The 19,544-nt window shown below is 40.3% G+C and overlaps 1 protein-coding gene and 1 long non-coding RNA gene across 2 annotated transcripts in view; both read right to left on the reverse strand.

The window, feature by feature from the left end:
• Window positions 1-1,858: 1,858 nt before the first annotated feature.
• Window positions 1,859-5,782, reverse strand: LOC118239577. The gene is made up of 2 exons (XR_004772091.1): window positions 5,441-5,782; window positions 1,859-3,049 (listed from the first exon to the last, which is right to left on the reverse strand). It is a non-coding gene; the product is annotated as an uncharacterized LOC118239577 (long non-coding RNA).
• An 11,207-nt stretch (window positions 5,783-16,989) lies between these two features.
• The window catches only part of LOC100764975 (SCY1-like protein 2), a 51,169-nt gene continuing 48,614 nt past the window's right edge, over window positions 16,990-19,544 (reverse strand). The window contains 3 exon segments of the mRNA XM_035451374.1: window positions 16,990-17,091; window positions 17,093-17,140; window positions 17,261-17,327. Coding sequence (XP_035307265.1) covers window positions 17,005-17,091; window positions 17,093-17,140; window positions 17,261-17,327 — 202 coding nt within the window. The 3' untranslated portion in view covers window positions 16,990-17,004.

Consider the following 19,544-nt stretch of genomic DNA (forward strand, 5'->3'; position numbering starts at 1 on the left):
TTGGTTTTAGACTAAGTATTTTAGAGCAGAATGCTTAAAATTTTCCTTTTGGTAAGTAATAGGTGTTGCATGGTGTTTTTGCTCTTTTGGCTTTTTTGCCTTTTTGAGGGGTCTGCCACCCAGCTCCCAAATAAATACATTTGGAGGCTTATTATTAGTTTTGAATGTCTGGCCTTAGCCTGGCTTGTTTCTAGCCAGCTTTTCTTATCTTAAATTAACATACTCATTTTTTCCTTCTGGGCTTTTATCTTTCTTCTGTATATCTTTTTTACTTCTCACTTGTGGCTGTCTGTGTGTCTGGGTGGGTGGATGACTGGCCCCTGTTGTCCTCCTCTGATTGTTCTTTTGCTCTCCTCTCCCTCATTTCTCCTTCTATTTATCCTCTCTGCCTGCCAGCCCCGCCTATCCTTGCTCCTGCCTCAATATTGACCATTCAGCTCTTTATTAGGACCACCACATGTTTTAGACAGGTATAGTAACACAGAGTCACAGAGTTAAACAAATGCAGCATAAACAGAAGCCACAAAGCTTAAAATAATATTCCCCAACAAATAAGTGTTTACCTCATAGTAGAATATTAAATTTCCACAAGGATTTATTCTGATTTATAATGCTTAAGCAATGTTTAAATTGTGATTCACAGATTGGGCTATGACAAAGATTCTTTGCTTGGTCAAATTTGAGACTTCTAAACTTCCTCCTAGGTCCATCTGTGCATTTCCTTATCAAACCCCATTGAAGCAGATAATCTTGTTAAGTCACTTTAGCAAGAAGGCTGCCTCTTGATATTTGGTCAAGATTCTTGGACTCCATAATGTCTCAGGTGTTTCTGACCACCTTGGTATCCTCTTCTGCAGTTCAGAGGATTTAGAATCCTCTTTTCTCCAGAACAAATTCTATCCACTTGCTGTGCTGTATACTGCTACATCAGAATGGCTGGGTGATTACAGCGAATAGATGTTCATTTCTGGGAGTTCTGAAGGCCATGCATTTCTTTTTTTTTGTTTGTTTTTTGTTTTTTGTTTTTTTGAGACAGGGTTTCTCTGTGTACCTTTAGAGCCTATCCTGGCACTCACTCTGGAGAACAGGCTGGTCTCCAACTCACAGAGATCCGCCTGCCTCTGCCTCCCGAGTGCTGGGATTAAAGGCATGCGCCACCAATGCCCAGCTTGGCCCTGCATTTCTTTGTGTAGCCCTGCCTGTCCTGGAACTCTCTCTGTAGACCAGGCTGGTCTCAAACTCAAAAGATCCCCTGCGTCTGCCTCCCAAGTACTGGATTAAAGGTGCACACCAAGACCACCTGTTTTTTTTTTTTCTAATTAAAGTTCTTTGCATATGTTAGACACTAACCCACTGTCAGACATACAGCTGAAAAGGCTGTTTTTCCCCCACATTCTGTAGGCTACCTCTTCATGAGATGATGGTGGCCTATGTGACACAGAAGCTTTTTAATCACACAAGGTCCCATTTGTCAGTGGTTGGTTGAAAGTTCTCTTCTGTGCCTCTATATTCCCTACTTTGTCCTGTAACAGATTCCAAGATCCTGTCTTATTCTGAGGTCCTTGATCCATTTGTAGTTGAGTATTGTCCAGGGTAAGAGATAAGCATCTAGTTTCACTCTTCATGTAGCTATCCATCCTTGTGTTAGGGCACCTGCTTTTTCTGTTTTTGACTTTCTGACCTCGACAGATACAAGACCCCATGTGTTCATGGCTGTCACACATGTAGTCCAAGCAACCTATCTGACTCATTTGCTAATGTCACTGTGTTGTATGACAGTATTTGCACATACACACGTCTAGTCACCCAGATAGGGAACTGACAACATATCAAAGTAACAACATTGCCAAAGTCTAACTAGTGAACCAATGAATTTATTGGTGTTAATTAATTACAGGAATATGGGTGAGGGATACATACAGCAGCATAGATATCTCAAAGGTAGCTGTGTCACTTAACACCCACTCTAGCATGACTAACAACTCAGAAAAAGCTGATACTTTGGAGTGCTCTACATGACTTGCAGGTCAGAAAGTATTTTCCCAGAAGGCATTACTATTTATACATCCTAGGATGGATGAGGCCTTGTGAATCTGCTAAGTTTTAGGGACTTTTTGAGATTTTTGAGTTGTTTGCTTTTTGAGTCTTAATGAGCCTCTTTAGTTCTTCTTGAGTTTTAAGGAACTTGCCTCCAGGATGGCATGTTTTAACTCCAGGAAAGTGACAGCTCTTTCCTCAAATTGGAAAGCAATTGCTTTGGCAGTGCAGAGCTCACACCCAGGGCCTTAAGCATGGTAGGCAAGTGTACTGTCACTAAGCTTCCTATCCTACTATGTTTACAGTGGCTCACATAAAAGGACTTCTAAAACAAAGCACATTTTTTTCAGAACAGTGGTGACCACAGACACTATGAAAATCTTTACACTCTCAAACTTTTACTAAATAAAAAGGAAACATCATACATACATATTTAGTATTGATCTTTCCAACTTTATAATGTGCAAATAAGAATAACAAACTTTAAATAAAATACTTAGTTCCAAGAGATCAGAATCTTATCAGTCTACAAACACAGCCTATCACAGTCAAAACTACACAAAGGTCTTTTAGGAACAACTGAATGGTGAGTTTTCAAGCATGAAGAATTAAACATTTACTCTCACTTTCTCATGACAGACAATGTATTCTCAGAAACAATGTAAGTATTGGTATAGTAGTCTAACTACTAAATGAAACATGGGCTTAATTACACTTGACAGTAAAACCCACGTTAGATGCCTGTGAACATCAGCCATGACTCAGACTATTTATGTTAGTTGAAGATTTTTCTCTTAACGATGAAAAGTAACAAAGTCCTTAACCTCCTTTCAAAGGAACTTTGAAATCAAACTTCCCAAGACTTTCATTCCAAAATGTTTCTTAAATATCAAATTTCTCTTCATAGACACTATATCCATTTTCTTCATAATCTTCTCTTGTAACCACCATATCTTCAAAGTCATCATTTTCAGGTATCAATATTCCACCTTCCCAGGAGTAAGTAATAGGGCTGAAATAGAGATGATGCAAATGAACACAGTCGCCAACTGACCATTTATAGAACAAATGTCAATTGCAGACTCTTTCGCTCAACTTAATGGAATCCCATTTACAGTGTAGAGATAAGCTCTTCCTCATCAGACTAAAGCAGTGGGATATTTTCCCCCATGTCCCCTCTTTTATGGTCCCTCTACTTTTGTGAAAACCCCAGAACATAAACAAAAGCTGGAGATGAGTAAGGGGGAAAAAATGTGCTAACTTTGGACCTAAACCCAAGTGAAGATGTATGAACCTGATGATTCTCATAGGAAGCCATCAACAGCTATGGGTCAGTCCCACTTTGGAGCTGGGAACAGGAGGTTCCAAGGTTACCCTGCAGCTGTACTATAGTGTGGACCTAGAAACTGTCTCAGCACCACTCAGTCTGTACTGTTGCTGCTGTAAGACACTGCTGATTGTCTCTCAGTAGGCTGGACAGGAGGTAAAATCTGACCAAGTCAGGCACTCTTTGGCTCTGCTGACTACAGCCCCTAAGGGCTCTGTGCTGACTCAGCTCTATTCCTCCTCTTCCCCAGCTGAGATCAGAGGAGGTGGAGAGAACTGCCTTACCTACTTTGTCTGCAACCTTTTATTAACAGGTTTATTTATGTCCTTATATTTGTGCCTGTGTTTTTCCTTTGAAGGGAAAAATGCACAATCATGACTCATAGAATTATAGAACAAAAGCTATTTGTGTCAATTCCTTGGCCTCAGATGTGTATATGCAGGACAAAAACCCAGTGTTAAGAAGTATATGAATGTTACTGCTGACCAAAAATTATTCCAGCAGTTACCATTCTTTAATCCTTTTACCCAATAGCTACAAATGAAAGTGTTACAGGTGGTGCATATCTGTTATCCCAGCACTTGGAAGCATGGGCATAATGATTGCCAGTTTAGGGTCTATTGGGACAAGCCACATTGGGTCTCAAAAAAACAAAAACAAAGGAAAATAAAGTGATATAGATGAGGGCCTTCTTTTTTACTACTACAGACTTTGAAAAATACTATTTTAGTGTAAAAGCAACAACAACAAAAAACCCCAAACCTTTCAATTTAATTAGAATAGGATCTTATTTGTAACTCTGCCACTACCACTAGGCAAGCTTTGAGTTAGCCATGGTCTGGTGGTGCAGGCTTTGAATCCTGGCACACAGGGGGCAGAGAAAGTCAGAGTACTTGATATGCATTTGAGGCCATCCTGGTCTACACAGTGAGTCCCAGACCAGCCAGTGATATGACCTCAAAGCATGACCAAAAACAAACAAGCAGGTTTCGGGCAGGTGATGTAGCTGGCTCACCACACAAGTTCTTTCTACCTCAGTCTGAAAACAGAGTTAATCCCTGGGACCCATATAAAGGTAGAAGGAGAAAACCAAGTCCACAGAGCTGTCCTCTGACCTCTGCACACATGCCTGTAGCACACCCCTTCCACAACCCCCGCCACACACTCTTAAAACAATAAAATAGCCTCCAAAGCCACAGAGAAACCCTGTCTCAAACAACAACAACAACAACAAAAAAAAAAAAACAATAAAATAAAAGCCCTTCTAATTCAGGCAGTATAACTAGGCTTTGCTCTGGTAGCTGCTATGAACTAACCATAATGATTCGGGCTCACAAGGCCTTCTCTCTCCAATGGCCAATGCAAAGCTCTGGGGAGAATGATAGGTAAACCCACATCCACAGCTCCAGAGTTCTACCTTAACTGCTTATGGTGAAATGATACTATCTGCCCCTTTTTCATAAAAACAATAGTAGACATTAAAACAGATTTCTCTAAGTATTTTTTTTTTTAAAGAGTCTCACATGGATCAGCAGCTTCAAAACTGCTATGTAGTTGAGCCTGGCATTAAACTCCTGATTTTTCTGCCTCTAAATTCCTAAAAATGGGATTATGGACAATGACCACCATAAATGACTTCACAATTTTTAATAAAAATACATTCTAGTCAACTCTAAAGTTCTCACAAAACATTTACAACTAAAAAATCCCATAAGATATGAATTGATATAGATGATCTTAATAACTCAATTCTTAAACTTCTATTCTTGATAGAACTCAGCAGATAATGGTATGGCTAAAATAAATCCAATAATTTGGCTTCTTTGTCTATAAAAATCCTTGGAGCCAGGACTGACACACATGGAAAGAGCAGCTTGGTTGGCACGTTACATGCCATCTCTTCTAACTCACTTAATATTTAAACTTTCATTTTCTGGAGAAAGAAAGCCAGGATCCCCCTGGGGAATAAATGAGCCAGTGTCTATACAGAGCCAAGCTTGTCACTCACCCCACCCCATCCCCAACCCCTATAGACCTTCCCAGAAGATGGCTCTGCTTCTTTATAAAGACACTTACTTTTCAGGCAGCACGACAGAAACATCATAATCTGTTGGCGTCAGACATCGGACTTCTGAGTAAACCCGACCTCTGAATCCTGGAAAGAGGGAATTTCCTCCCGTCAAAATGATGTTCTTAAAAAATGTGGCTGCATTTCTTTAAAGGAGAAAAAGAAGAAAAACAATATTAGGAAACCTACTTGTCTCTGGAAAGACTCAGCTAGGCACAAAGGCAGGCGGCAATCACGGCTATGGCTTCGAAACAGGTTGGGGTCCATTGGTAAGATATTAATTTTTGCCGGGTGTTGGTGGCACACGCCTTTAATCCCAGCACTCGGGAGGAAGAAGCAGGTGGATCTCTGTGAGTTTGAGGCCAGCCTGTTCTCTAGAGCGAGTGTCAGGACAGGCTCCAAAGCTATATAGAGAAACCCTGTCTCCAAAAACAAAAAAAAAAAAAAAAAAAGATTTTAATTTTTTCTTTGTTTTCACTATTAAGCTTTTCTTGTTGCTGTTGTTGAGACAAAGACAGGATAGCCTTAAATTGTAATCTCCCTGCCTCACTGTCTAGAATACTGGGATTATAGACATGCACCACCATACCTAGCTACATTTTAAAATTTGTGATAAGGCGATGGTTTACAGACAGTAAAATATGACCTCATAAATCTTTAATACAAAAAATAAGGTGGCAGAACTACTAATTACTGATTATATATGCATGGAAGCAACATATAATTACTTTCTGCACCTAAAATCCAGGGAACTTTGCTTGAGATGAGATTATAAACTCTTGCACTAAAATGGCCTTTCTTGGTATTTTTAACTTGTTAGTCCAAATTTCCATATTCTCACAGTAAAAAAAAAATCTACTAAATAATATTTACATTTGATGAGGAAAAACACTCATAATCCATAGCCTTTAAATAAAGAATCTAGGGGTAAATGAACACACTAAAGGTATGTGATAGCAAACAGCAGGCATAAGTTGAACCAATCAACCTACAGAGTAGTTGGGTGTGGTGGTATATGCCTTTACTTCCAGCACTCCAGAGGCAGAGGAAAGCAGATCTCTGAGTTCCAGGCCATCCTGGTCTATAGAGTGAGTTCCAGAACAGCTAGGGCTACACAGAGTAACCCTATCTCAAAAAAACCAAAAACATAAATAATAATAAAAACCTATAGAGCACAACTGGAAAACCCACTAAGAAGTAATGGACACTGGGCATCCCACACCTACTGCTTCTATTCATCAAAACAAAGGTGCCCCATATTAGCACAGTATTGATTAAAATATGTCATGACTGCAACTTCAAACAAAATGTGAACCAGGAAAACAGCTGTGAAATATAATAGTATTACTGACTTTCCCTTTCATCTCTGTGAGTTTGAGGCCAGCCACGTCTCCAAAGCTACACAGAGAAACCCTGTCTCGAACACCTCCCCTCCCCCCAAAAAAGAGCTACTGTGGTCATGGGTGTCTTTTCACAGCCATTGAATTGGAACCCTAATTAAGACACTAAGTATGGAGCCAGGCGTTGGTGGCGCATGCCTTTAATCCCAGCACTCGGGAGGCAGAGGCAGGCGGATCTCTGTGAGTTTGAGGCCAGCCTGGTCTCCAGAGCTAGTGCTAGGATAGGCTCCAAAGCTACACAGAGAAACCCTGTCTCTAAAAAAACAAAACAAAAGACAATAAGTATGAAGGTTCAAAACCATTTTTCGCATTTCATGCAACAATGTTTCTCTAATGTCAAAATTTTGTTTTCCTAGCATGAAACAACAAAATAAAGTACTAAAGAAACTCAAATTTTATAACTGAACTTACTTATACACAATAACTTTTATATAAATGACTAAACATGGCTGTATATAGGGTATAAACTTTAACATTAATCAACAAAGAGTAAACCATTCTTAAAAAATACTATTGTAATAGCTCATATAGCAAGAGCCCAATTCAACTAACTTTATGTTCTCATCTGATAACATGTACATTACATAAGAAAATCAATAACAATTAGTTTGGGGGCCTAGCAACCCCTAGTATGTAAAAAGTAGATGAAGGCTTGAGTGAGTGTGTACTGTGAACATGACACAGTCACATCAAGTATCAATGCCTCAACACATGGGAACTGGCAAAGCCTTCCCCCATAGGGGTCAGGGTTGGAGTGGCAAAGCCTCCCACACAGGGGTCAGGGTTAGAATGGCAAAGCCTTCCTGTGGTCCCAACAGGAATGTTTCCTATCACCTGACCAATGTGCAAAAACTAGCAACCATAGCTTCTTCCCACCAATGATTACAGCCAGAGACCACTGTAACTGACACCTCCCACCGAGACTCACTATCTCCTCCTGGCTGTGCAGCAATAAACAGACTGAGGTTCCAGATTGCTGTGGAACTTGGTGCCACTCCACCAGAATGTACACAGCCCAACTGACCCTGGCTAGATTTATTTATTATGTATACAGTATTCTGTCTGCATGTATCCCTGCAGGCCAGCAGAGGGCACCAGATCTCATTACAAATGGTTGTGAGCCCTCATTTGGTTAACTGCAGGACCTCTGGAAGACCAGCCAGTGTTATGAAGCACCAAGCCATCTCTCCAGCCCTGAGAAAAGCTCTAAAAAAGAGAAAGATTCCTTCCTAGTTGTCCATTATCCAGAAAAGTTCTCTGACTTAAGAACTAAAATCTCCTAGGATGAAGAAGAGAAACCAAACAGATCTAAATTATTTATTTACTTCTTAATTATATGTATATGTGTTCTGGGGGACTATGCACATGGTTACAGGTGTTTAAGGAGACCAGAGGCCTCAGATTCCCTGAAGCTGGAGTTACAAGTGGCTGTGAGTCACCTGACAGGTGCTGGGAATCGAACTCAGGTCCTCTGGAAGAGCAGTGTATGCTCTCAATCACTGAACCAACTTGGCCAGCCTTGACCATAGAGATTTTTAATGCCCTCATGATTCCAGTGATCTGTCAGGTTGGGAGAAACTAGAAATCGCTGTGACCTTACACAGGCCCATCTCTGCAGGAACAGACAACTTTGCCTCTGTGTCTTATGGTCTCCAAAGCATCTCTTATAATTGGATTGTGATTATAATTAGATATAAAAACATGTAGATGATCAAGTGTGTCTAATGAGAGAGCTGCCACAGTCTAAATGTTTGGGACAATTTTCCTTCGTGAATTTTAATCTGTATTTCACTTCTGTGTTAATGGAAAGAAAAATTTCAGGCATGCTAGGTACAAGTACTTACATAAGCTACAAATACCCATTAAGTAGCTTGATGCAAGTTTACAAATACATTATCATTCCTTTTTAAACCTGATGTTCAACATTCACAGTCTTTTGAAACTATGCAAAACTAGGTTAGTTTTGTTGCATTCTACATAGACTGAAGGTATGCATACCCGTCTATAGACTGCTTCTTATTAAATATTACAGTTTGGGCGAATCTATGATAATCATGTAGTTCTACTTTGTTTTCATCATTATTTATTACAAAAGTATATTAAAATTATCTTCCTTAAATTACTTAGGCTGTTGCCAAGTTCCCACTATTCTAAATGAATATTATCATATCTCTGTACATTTCTTAGTAGAAGTTTTTAACTTCCCAAGAGTCTTTATCAAGCCATTAACTAGGTCAGACTTCACAGTCGTCAAACACAGAACTGTCTTTTTCTGAGCTGATCAAAGACAAGGGGAAATAATCTTGAAAATGAAGATAAACTGCTTCTTAACACTTGGAATGTGCAATGGAGATTTCCCTTCACAACAATCTGATTATACTGGAACAGACATGAGTAAATTCAGTTTGGGATCATCCACATCAAATCTTTTCATAACAGGAAAATAAGTAATCTCTAACTGGTTTTCAAGTATTTTGCTGTTGTTGTTGTTGTTTTGTTTTTCAAGACAGGGTCTCTCGGTATAGCCCTGAACTAGCTCTGTAGACCAGGCTGGCTTCTAACTCAGAGATCCACCTGCCTCTACCTCACAGTACTGGGATTAAAGGTGTGCGCCACGACCAGGCTCAAAACAATTCTTAAACAATATTACTTAAAATAACATTTGTCACATATGGATGTAGCACAAATTCTCAATGGTATTAATAATAAAAACCCAGAGACAGACATTGAGGTTAAAGCTGAAGATCAGGGAAGCAAAGTGGCCAGCCACTAGAGCGTTCTCACCTCTACCAATGCTCAGACTGAAAGGGGAGCTTGTCACCCACAGCTAAACACTGAGCTGAACTCTGCAATCCAGTTGCAGAGAGGGAGGAGTGATGAGCAAAGGGGTCAAGACCAGGCTGGAGAAACCCAGGGAAACAGCTGACCTGAACAAGGAAGGGGTTGCTTGTAGACCCCACAGTGATAGCTGGAAAACCAGCATAAGACTGTTCCAGACCCCCTGAACGAGGATGTCAGTTTGGAGGTCTGGTTAATCTATGGGGCCTCTGGTAGTGGATCAGTATTTATCCCTAATACATGAATGGATTTTGGGAACCTGTTCCACATAAAGGGATACTCTCTCAGCCTAGACACATAGGGGAGGGTCTAGGCCCTGCTCCAAATGATGACAGACTTTGAAGATCCCCCATGGAAGGTCTTGTCCTCCCTAGGGAGCAGAAAGGGGATGGGATAGGGGGTTGGGTGGAGGCAGGGGAGGAAGGGAGGGAGAGGGAACTGAGATTGACATGTAAATGAAGCTTGTTTCTAATTTAAATTAAAAAAGGAAAAAAAAAGTCAATCTTGTCCTTAGACTGCATCTGTCTTCAGGGAATCTCAGATAGCTTCCAACTCCACTGTTCCACAGACTGCACTGAGCTCCTGTCTCCTCCTCCTTATATTCCTCTCTTTACCCAGTAATATCACTTCTGTCTCCACCTCCCTAGTGCTGGGATTAAAGGCATGTTACTCCAAGTGCTGGGATCACCTAGGTTCTGTGAGCTCTGTTTCTCTTTTAGACCAGATCGATTTCATGTAGCACAGGTTAGCCTTGAACTAACAGAAATCCATCTGTCTCTGTCTCCAGAGTGTGGGACTAAAGGTGTGCACCACCACAGCCTGGCCTGTATGGCTGACTAGTGTGGCTGCTGGGACTAAAGGTGTGTGCCACCACAGCCTGGCCTCTACGACTGACTAGTGTGGCTAGCTCTGCACTCTGATCTTCAGGAAAGCTTTGTTAGATCATAAACAAAATATCACCACATATGCTATCATTTGACTAATATTTTTCCTAAATAAATTCAGTAAGAGACTCATTAATTAAATTCACCTACGTGTGCCTAAAGAAATGGCTACAAAAGGACTGCCTTTAAGGCAGTCACTGTAAGACCCTGTCAACCCAGCCAGATGTTAAATACTTACCAAATATGGCTAAGGTTGTCACTTGAGAAGATATTATAGAGGATTTTGTTTTCAATTACCTTTTAGGGGCTGGAAGGATAGCTTAGCAGTTAAGAGAACTGGCTGCTCTTCTAGAGGACCCAGGTTCAATTCCCAGCACCTATGCACATAGTGGCTCACAACTGTCTATAACTCCAGTTCCAGATAATGTGACCACCTTTTGGCCTCTGTGGGCACTGCTCATGAGTGCAATGCAGACATACACGCAAGCAAAATAGCCATATGCATCAAATAAAAATATGAAACAAAAAAGAAATTTAAAAGTTACCTTACAAAAGCCCTTTTTAATTGTACTGAAGTCAGGCAAAACGTAGTCAATCATCACTGTATTATCTTCTCCTTTTAATCTGAAAAAGAATATTTACAAAATTTGCAACTGAGAACAGCACCTGAAAATCCACTTGCCAAATGCCAATGACCATCATACATACTTTGCTATCTCCATGTCCCTGTAGAAGTCCTGAGACACATAGCACACATCTTCTTTCACTTGATTCATCACATGAGTTTCATCCATAACATGCAGCTGCCTAACAGACAAAAATGTGTACAATGTGAGGTCTGGCAAGGGGTTTCCACATGTTAGGAACCTGCCTTCAAGCTTGAGGAGTTCGATCCCTGGGACCCACAAGGTGGAAGGAGAGAATGGACTCCCACAAGCTGTCAACTCGTCTTCATATGCACATGCATATATACCACACATGGCACCAAACAAAATAAATACAATTTATAAACAGACAGAATTTGAAATGAGAAACAACTGAACATTACTTTAAAGTACCATTTAAATTCCTTTTAAAGCTTTATTTTTATTCTATTCATTATGCATTTTGCTGGTATGTATGTTTGTAAACTAATGTGTAGTGTCCATAGAGGCCAGAGAATGGTGCTGCAACTATAGTTATGAACAGTTTTTAGCCTATATGTGGGTGCTGGGAACCAAACCAGGGTCCCTTGGAAGAGCAGCCAGTGCTCTTAATCACTGAGCCACCTCTCCAGCACCCACCTTATCTTTCTAAGGCCAATAAACACACACACACACACACACACACACACACACACACACACACACACACACACACTCGCTAGAATTAATATAATAATGTTGTTTTTAAGAAACATTAAAGTACTACTTTTTTTGGTGTGTGTGTGTAGGTGTCCAGTTTTAGTTTCGGTTTCTACTGCTGCGATGAAAACACCATGACCAGAAAGCAAGTTGGGAAGGAAACAGTTTATTTGGCTTGCACTTCAGCATTGCTGTTCATCACTGAAGGAAGTCAAGACAGGAACTCAAACATGGCAGGAACCTGAAAGCAGGATCTGATGCAGAGGCCATGGAGGGTGCTGCTTATTAGCTTGCTACCCCTGACTTACTCAACCCACCTTTTTTATAGAACCGAGGACCAGCAGCCCAGATGGCACCATCTTCTATGGGCTAGGCTCTCCCCAACTGATCACTAAATGAGAAAATGTCTTACATCTGGATCTCATGGAGGTATTTCCTCAACTGAGGCTCCTTCCTCTCTGGTGACTCTAACTTGTGTCAAGTTTACACAAAAAACAGCCAGTACAGTACAGAACTAATTGGCCCAGGCTAGCCCTGAACTCATGGAAATAATCCTGCCTCAGACTTTAGAGTGTTAACATTACAGGTGTAGGCTACCATGTCCCATTTGAAATATTAAATTCTTGAATGTGTAAAACAAATCTTAACCTTACAAAAAATTCTCAATTTGATTATCATATTTAATCTGTAAATCTTTCTTTAAAGTGCAAGTGTTAGTTCAGCTACAGAGGAAGAAACTCAGAATGGGTGTTAGGTGGTCTTATCTGACCACAGAGTGAACTATCCCTTAGTACTCTGAACTGACTCTCACTAGAATGTCCTCACTCCTAACATCTTCTTTTCTGATTATAAAGTATTATGAATCAGTACAGTACACAATATAGATGATGAGTCAATGAAAACACAGAAAACGGGATTTTGTTTGGTTTTTGAGAAAGGGTTTCTCTGTGTAGCTCTGGCTGTCCTGGAACTCACTGTGTAGACCAGGCTGGTCTTGAATTCACAGAGATGCCTGCCTCTGCCTCCCACGTGCTAGTATTAAAGATGTGCACCACCACTGACTGGCTCAGGAAGTTTTCAATGAGATACTTTCCTTTGAATATTTTTCTTTGTACAGATTTTGTTATATGCTACATGCTTATTTTATATTTTCAATTAAATATTATCCCACAAACATTTTCCTATGCTATTATTCATTTTTGTTTGTTTTCAGACAGAATCTCATTACATAGCACTTACTGTCCTAGAAATGACTGTGCAGGACAGGCTGGCTTGAACTCATGGAGTTCTACCTGCTCCTGCCTCCAGGGTGCATGTGCCACCATGCCCAGCTACATTATTCTGTTGCCACTGGCCAAGCTACTATGGAGCCAACCTCTGGGAACTGAAGACAAAATGAACCTCCCCTGATTATCTTGCATATTTTGTTACACCAACTCAAAGCTGACCAACATAATGTAGTGCATATGTTTCAATTTGTTTCTAAGATTTATGGCTAGCTCAGTCCTTGTATTTTTAAAGCTTTTGCCTATATATGAGGATTAAACCTTTTCTATACTTAAAAGCCATCAACTATTCTGAGGACTAATGATATGACTCAGTGAGTGAATAAAGAGGCTTGCTGTGCAAATCCTACAGCCTGAGATCAATTTGAGAGCACACATAACTGTCCCTTGACCTCTCTGTCTCTGTCTCTGTCTCTGTCTCTTTCTCTCTCTCTCTCTCTCTCTCTCTCTCTCTCTCTCTCTCTCTCTCTCTCTCTCTCTCTCACACACACACAAATAATAAACTAGAAACAAAGCACGTATTCTGAGAGTGGCTATTAGATCCTGGAAAGGGTATGTAGGAGGTGGAGTAAAGACAGTTAATGGTAGAGTGCTTGGGCAGGGGGAATAATTTCTAATGCTCTAGAACAATAGTACAATATGGTTCAAATATTTCCATTATTCAAAATGGTAGAATTTAAAAAAATTCCCAATCCAGTGAAACAACGTCTGAGGAGATGTCCTAACTATCCTAATTTTATGTATGTGTGTGCATGTGTATATGTGTGTCATATCAAAATAACAGTCTGCCCACTAATTATGTATAACTACTCTATATGTATGTAAAAACTTAATAACATATAGCTTTAAAATTTATTTCTATTTATTTATTATGTGTGTATACCAGCAGACACACCCAGGTGTGCCAGGGCTTGGGTGTCAGAGGCCAACTCTGTGAAGTCAGTTTTCTCCTTCCATCATTTGGTCCTGGTGACCAAACTCAGGTTCTCAGGCTTTCAGGCTTTCAGGCAAGCACCTTTACCATCCGAGCCATCTAATCCTGCCAGCCCAAAATAGATTTCAAAAGAACCTTACCCTGTTCTGGTTCAACTACTTTCTGGTCACTTTTACATGTACTGCATCACACTCATGATTTGCAAACCTTACTTATGCAAATACAGTAAGGAAAATACATACTTTGTTACTTTTATTTCAAATATTTTCCTGTGTGTGCATTTTTAAAGTAAGTCTTTTGTGGAGGATGGAGTTGAGACAGGGTCTCACGACGTAACCTAAGGAGAGCCAATAAACTCACTATGTTGCCTTGGCTAATACTGAACTATTGATTCTCCTGCTGGCCAAGCGCTGGGATTATAGGTATGTGCAACAGTGCCCAGCCCTGTCATCTTAAATCTCCATTTGCCTTAACCTTTTCTCCCTTTCCAATTTGCTTCTCCTCACTTTCTTGGAGAAGGGAATTAAATATCACAACATTCTGAAATCAAGCCCAGCTGACTTGGTTCAATAGTACATAACATTTACATAAACATAATATTGTGAATATTGTTCAAGAGCTTTGAGCTTTTAGACTTACATTTAAGTAAGGAAAGTGGAAGGCCCACCTTAAGTCCGGATGAACCTCACCCTTGTCAGCCCTCTGCCCTCCAGCTGCTGCCTGAGCCTAAGTCTGAGCCCTCTGCCTACTGCCTGAGAGAGGGAGGGGCCCCACCTGCACCCACTGGAAGAAGGGATGGGAAGACAACAGAATAAGAACACACTCAACAACAAGGAGACCAATATGACAGCAGCAGAATCTAGGGACTCCACACCAGCAAGAATTGAAAACCTCAATGCACAGGATGAAGAAGAGATGGACCTTAAAAATTATCTTATGAGCCGAGCGTCGGTGGCGCACGCCTTTAATCCCAGCACTTGGGAGGCAGAGGCAGGCGGATCTCTGTGAGTTTGAGGCCAGCCTGGTCTCCAGAGCGAGTGCCAGGATAGGCTCCTAAGCTACAAAGAGAAACCCTGTCTCAAAAAACCTAAGAAAAAAAATTATCTTGTGAAGATGATAGAGACCATTAAAGAGGAACAAGAAAATCCCTTAAAGAAATAGAAGAAAAACCAAGCAAAAAGTTACATAAAATGGTATAAGACAAACCAAAAAATTCAAGAAATAATTCTCTTAAAGAATCTAAAGAGAGCTGGGAGTTGGTGGCGCACACCTTTAATCCCAGCACTTGGAAGGCAGGGGCAGGCAACCCCTGCTCTTCCAGGGGTCCTGAGTTCAATTCTCAGCAACCACATGGTGGCTTCACAACCATCTGTAATGAGATCTAGTGCCTGGCTTGCAGGCATACATGAAGACAAAACACTGTATACATAATAAATAAATAAATCTTTTAAAAAAATCTAAAGAAAGACAAGAAAAAACAACCAAACATGTGACGGAAACAATTCAAACAGTTCACAGTTTGATAGCACAATTAGAAACCATAAAGAAAACACAGAATAAGGAGATGCTGGAAATAGAAAAGCTGGGTAAACGATCAGGAACCTCTAATGTAAGAATAGCCAATAGAAAACAAGAGATGGAAGAGAGAATACCAGGTGTTGAAGACTCATTAGAGGATATACAGTCATCAACCAAAGAAAATCTCAAGTCGAACAAATCCCTAACACAAAATATCCAGGAAATATGAGACACAGTGAAAAGACCAAACCTAAGAATAATAGGTATAGAAGAAGGTGAAGAAATTCAGCTCAAAAGTACAGAAAGCTTATTCAACAAAATCATAGGAGAAAACTTCCTGAAGCTAAAGATATGCCTATAAAAGTACAAGAAGCTTACAGAACAATAAATAGATTGGACCACAAAAAGAAGTCCCCTCGCCACATAATAATCAAAACACCAGCAGGGCATTGGTGGTGATGGCTTTAATCCCAGCACTTGGGAGGCAGAGTCAGGTGGATCTGTGAGTTCGAGACTAGCCTGGTCAACAAGAGCTAGTTCCAGGACAGCCTCCAGAGCCACAGAGAAACCCTGTCTTGAAAACAAAAAACAAACAAACAAAAAAAAAAATCAAAACACCAAAGGGAACATGGATGCCAGCCCAGACTACTGTATCCAGAAAAGCTTTCAATCACTATAGATGGAGAAGACAAGATATTCCATGACAAAACCAGATGTAAGCAATACATAGCCACAAATCCAGCCCTACAGAAATTAATGGAAGGAAAACTCAAATGTAATGAAGATAACTACGCTCAAAAAACCGGCTGCTGGGCTAACAAAGAATGGGCTTGCATTCACTCTGACAGGAATGTAGTCAGAGATGATTTCATACTGAAAAGCTGCGGCTGGAAAGATGGCTTGGTGGCTAGAAGGGGACACCTGCTCTTTAGGGGACCTGAGTGCAGCTCCCCACATCTCTATCAGGCAGCTCCCAGTTCCCTGTAACTCCAACACTGGAGGGCCCAATAACCTCTCCTGGCCTCTGTGAACACCTGCATTCATTTGTACAACCCTCCCGGACACCATGAATACATTAAAAAATTAGAAAAACTTTATTGATAAGCAGTAATTGAGGAGAAGCAGACAGGCAGCATAACTGTAACTGATGGCACCATCCAAGCAGAGACAAGCGATCAAGACAAGACACCGTGTGTGTGTGTGTGTGTGTGTGTGTGTGTGTGTGTGTGTGTGTGTGTGTGTGGTAACAAAGGAACCCAAAATAGCATATACACACTCCTTCCCAACACACTTCACAAAGAGTTAGACTATTCCTTGTTAAGAGGTCACACAGTATTTCCCAGGAAATACATGTGGTTTATAGGAAATCTCACAATAGAAACGCTTTGTTTAAAGTAGAGAAACTTACTCTTTTCTGTTTATTCTGCAGCCCATCTTCTTTATTTTCTGTTTCACCCACCAGTTAGAAGGTCTGCTCCAATGTTGTTAAAGACCTTGTCAATCTGCTGAAATACAAGTCCGACAAAGATACCCCAATATAATTGTCATTTTGTTCCTAAAAGACTAAGGACTCTTAAGTGAGGCACACTCTCAAACATTTTCTGTAAAAATGAATGTCATCTTACCTGACTTCCAGCATGTGCAACGTTTGTCTCCTCGGGAGCGCTCATTTGATTCCCTATGTCCAAAGACCTACAAGATGGAAAGAATTATGGAAAGGTAGTTAAAACAAACAAACATCAACTTCATTCCTTAGCTCAGATTTCCCTAATATTTTCCCACATTATTTTACCCAAATAATAATAAAAATGATGATGATAACATCTGGGGCCATGAAAGTCTGGTGACAACTCCAGAACCCATGTAAAACAGTCAGCTGTGGTGGCATGCATCCGTAAATCTAGCAGTCCTGCTAGGCATGGGGCAAAGATTACAGAATTGACTGGAAGGTCAGGGCCAGCTAGTCTGTAGTACACACAGCAGAAAGAGATGCTGACTCAACACTGTGGAGGGAGCCACCTCCCAAAAACTGTCTGATAGGGGAATGTCCTTCATAGAATACAGAACAAATCCTCTAAACTCTTTACAATGTGTTTTAAAATATACATTGGCTTGGTAGAGAAAAAAACAGAGTAGCTGGGTGTGGTGGCACACGCCTTTAATCCCAGGGTTTCAGAGGCAGAGGCCAGCAGATCTCTATGATTTCAGCCTGATTTACAGAGCAAGTTCCAGGACAGCCAAAGATACACAGAGAAAGCCTGTCATTAAAGCCAAAAAATAAAAGAAACAGAGTAGTTTAAAAGAAAGAAAAAAAGCCACATAAAGATGGAGAATACACAGAGAGTCTGGATATTGTATGTTATGTTGTCTCTGAATTGCTTGACAAGCTATTGCTGAACATGGAGCAAGAGCTGCTAAAAGACATTTGATTATAAATACTGCCAGATTAATCTAATGTATATATTTTAAAAATGCCTTGACTTCAAAATTTAAGTCTAAGGACATGTTACTTTGGAGAAGAGGTTCTGCTTTTGTTTCCACAGAAGATGAAAAGCTATGGATTCCTTCCAGAATAATATGGTTTGATCAAATAAGACCTCTTGAGGATCCAACATCCAAAACAACTGACTACTTACTACAGCCAGGATTTGGCTATGATTCTAGGTTTTCTCAAGATCCCCTTGGGATTGATAGCACCCACAAACAGCAAGAAACAATTTGAAGAGAACTGTGTCCCAAATTCCCAAATATTGTTTATAAATGTTTGTTTTCATTTGAATAGGGTTATAGTTATAAATGGCTAATGATCACAGTCAAACTCTTTCTAAAGAAAACAGGGGTTAGGATGTAGAAATGAATACTTTGCATTGGTATGGATTTTGGGTTATTGTTAAAAATTTAAGGTCAATTTTGTTATATGTATATTTCTACTCTTGTTTAGGTATTGTGTTTACACAGTTCTTTTAAAATTGTAATGTACTCTGGCCCACCTTACTCTGCTTGGAGACACCTGAGGCCTGGCACTGAGCACTGCTGCGGGCCCGATCCAGAGGGATCCAGCCAACACAGAGTCTGCCAAGGACCTGGTACCAGAACTGCCTACATATACAGGAAGAGGAGAGACATCAGAGTATAGGAACTGTTTACACACACCAGAACCTTGGTCCAGTACCCACCAGGAGAGGAAGGGACTCCTTCTTCAGCCACTAGAAGATGAGATGGGAAGAGAATAATATAAAAACACATCCAACAACAGAAAAACAATTATGACAACACCGGACACTAGGGACTCTACACCAACGCGACCTAAACATCACAACGCAGATGAAGCAGAACAGCATGACCATAAAAAAAACTTCATGAACATGATACAGGCCCTCAAAGAGGATATGAGAAAACCCCTGAAAGAAATGGAAGAGGAAACAAACAAAAAATTTAAGAAATCAACAAATCTCTTAAGGAAACAATTCAAGACCTAAAAACTGAAATAGAGACAATAAAGAAGCAAACAAACTGAGGGAATCCTAGAAATACAAAAGCTGGGTAAATGATCAGCAACTACAGATGCAAGCAAAAACAACACAATACAAGAGATGGAAGAGAGAATCTCAGGAGTTGAAGATACTCTAGGAGAAATAGACTCATTGACCAAGGAAAATTTTAAATACAACAAATCCCTAACAAAAAAATATCCAGGAAATATGGGACACTGTGAAAAGACCAAACCTAAGACTAATAGGTATAGAAGAAGGTGAAGAAACCCAACTCAAAGGTACAGAAAACATACTCAACAAAATCATAGAAGAAAACTTTCCCAACCAAAAGAAGGACATGCCAACGAAAGTACAAGAAGCCTATAGAACACCAAATAGAGTAGACCACAAAAAAGTCTCCTCGACACATAATAAT

This window comes from Cricetulus griseus (assembly GCF_003668045.3).
Source record: "Cricetulus griseus strain 17A/GY chromosome 1 unlocalized genomic scaffold, alternate assembly CriGri-PICRH-1.0 chr1_0, whole genome shotgun sequence".
Taxonomy (NCBI): domain Eukaryota; kingdom Metazoa; phylum Chordata; class Mammalia; order Rodentia; family Cricetidae; genus Cricetulus; species Cricetulus griseus.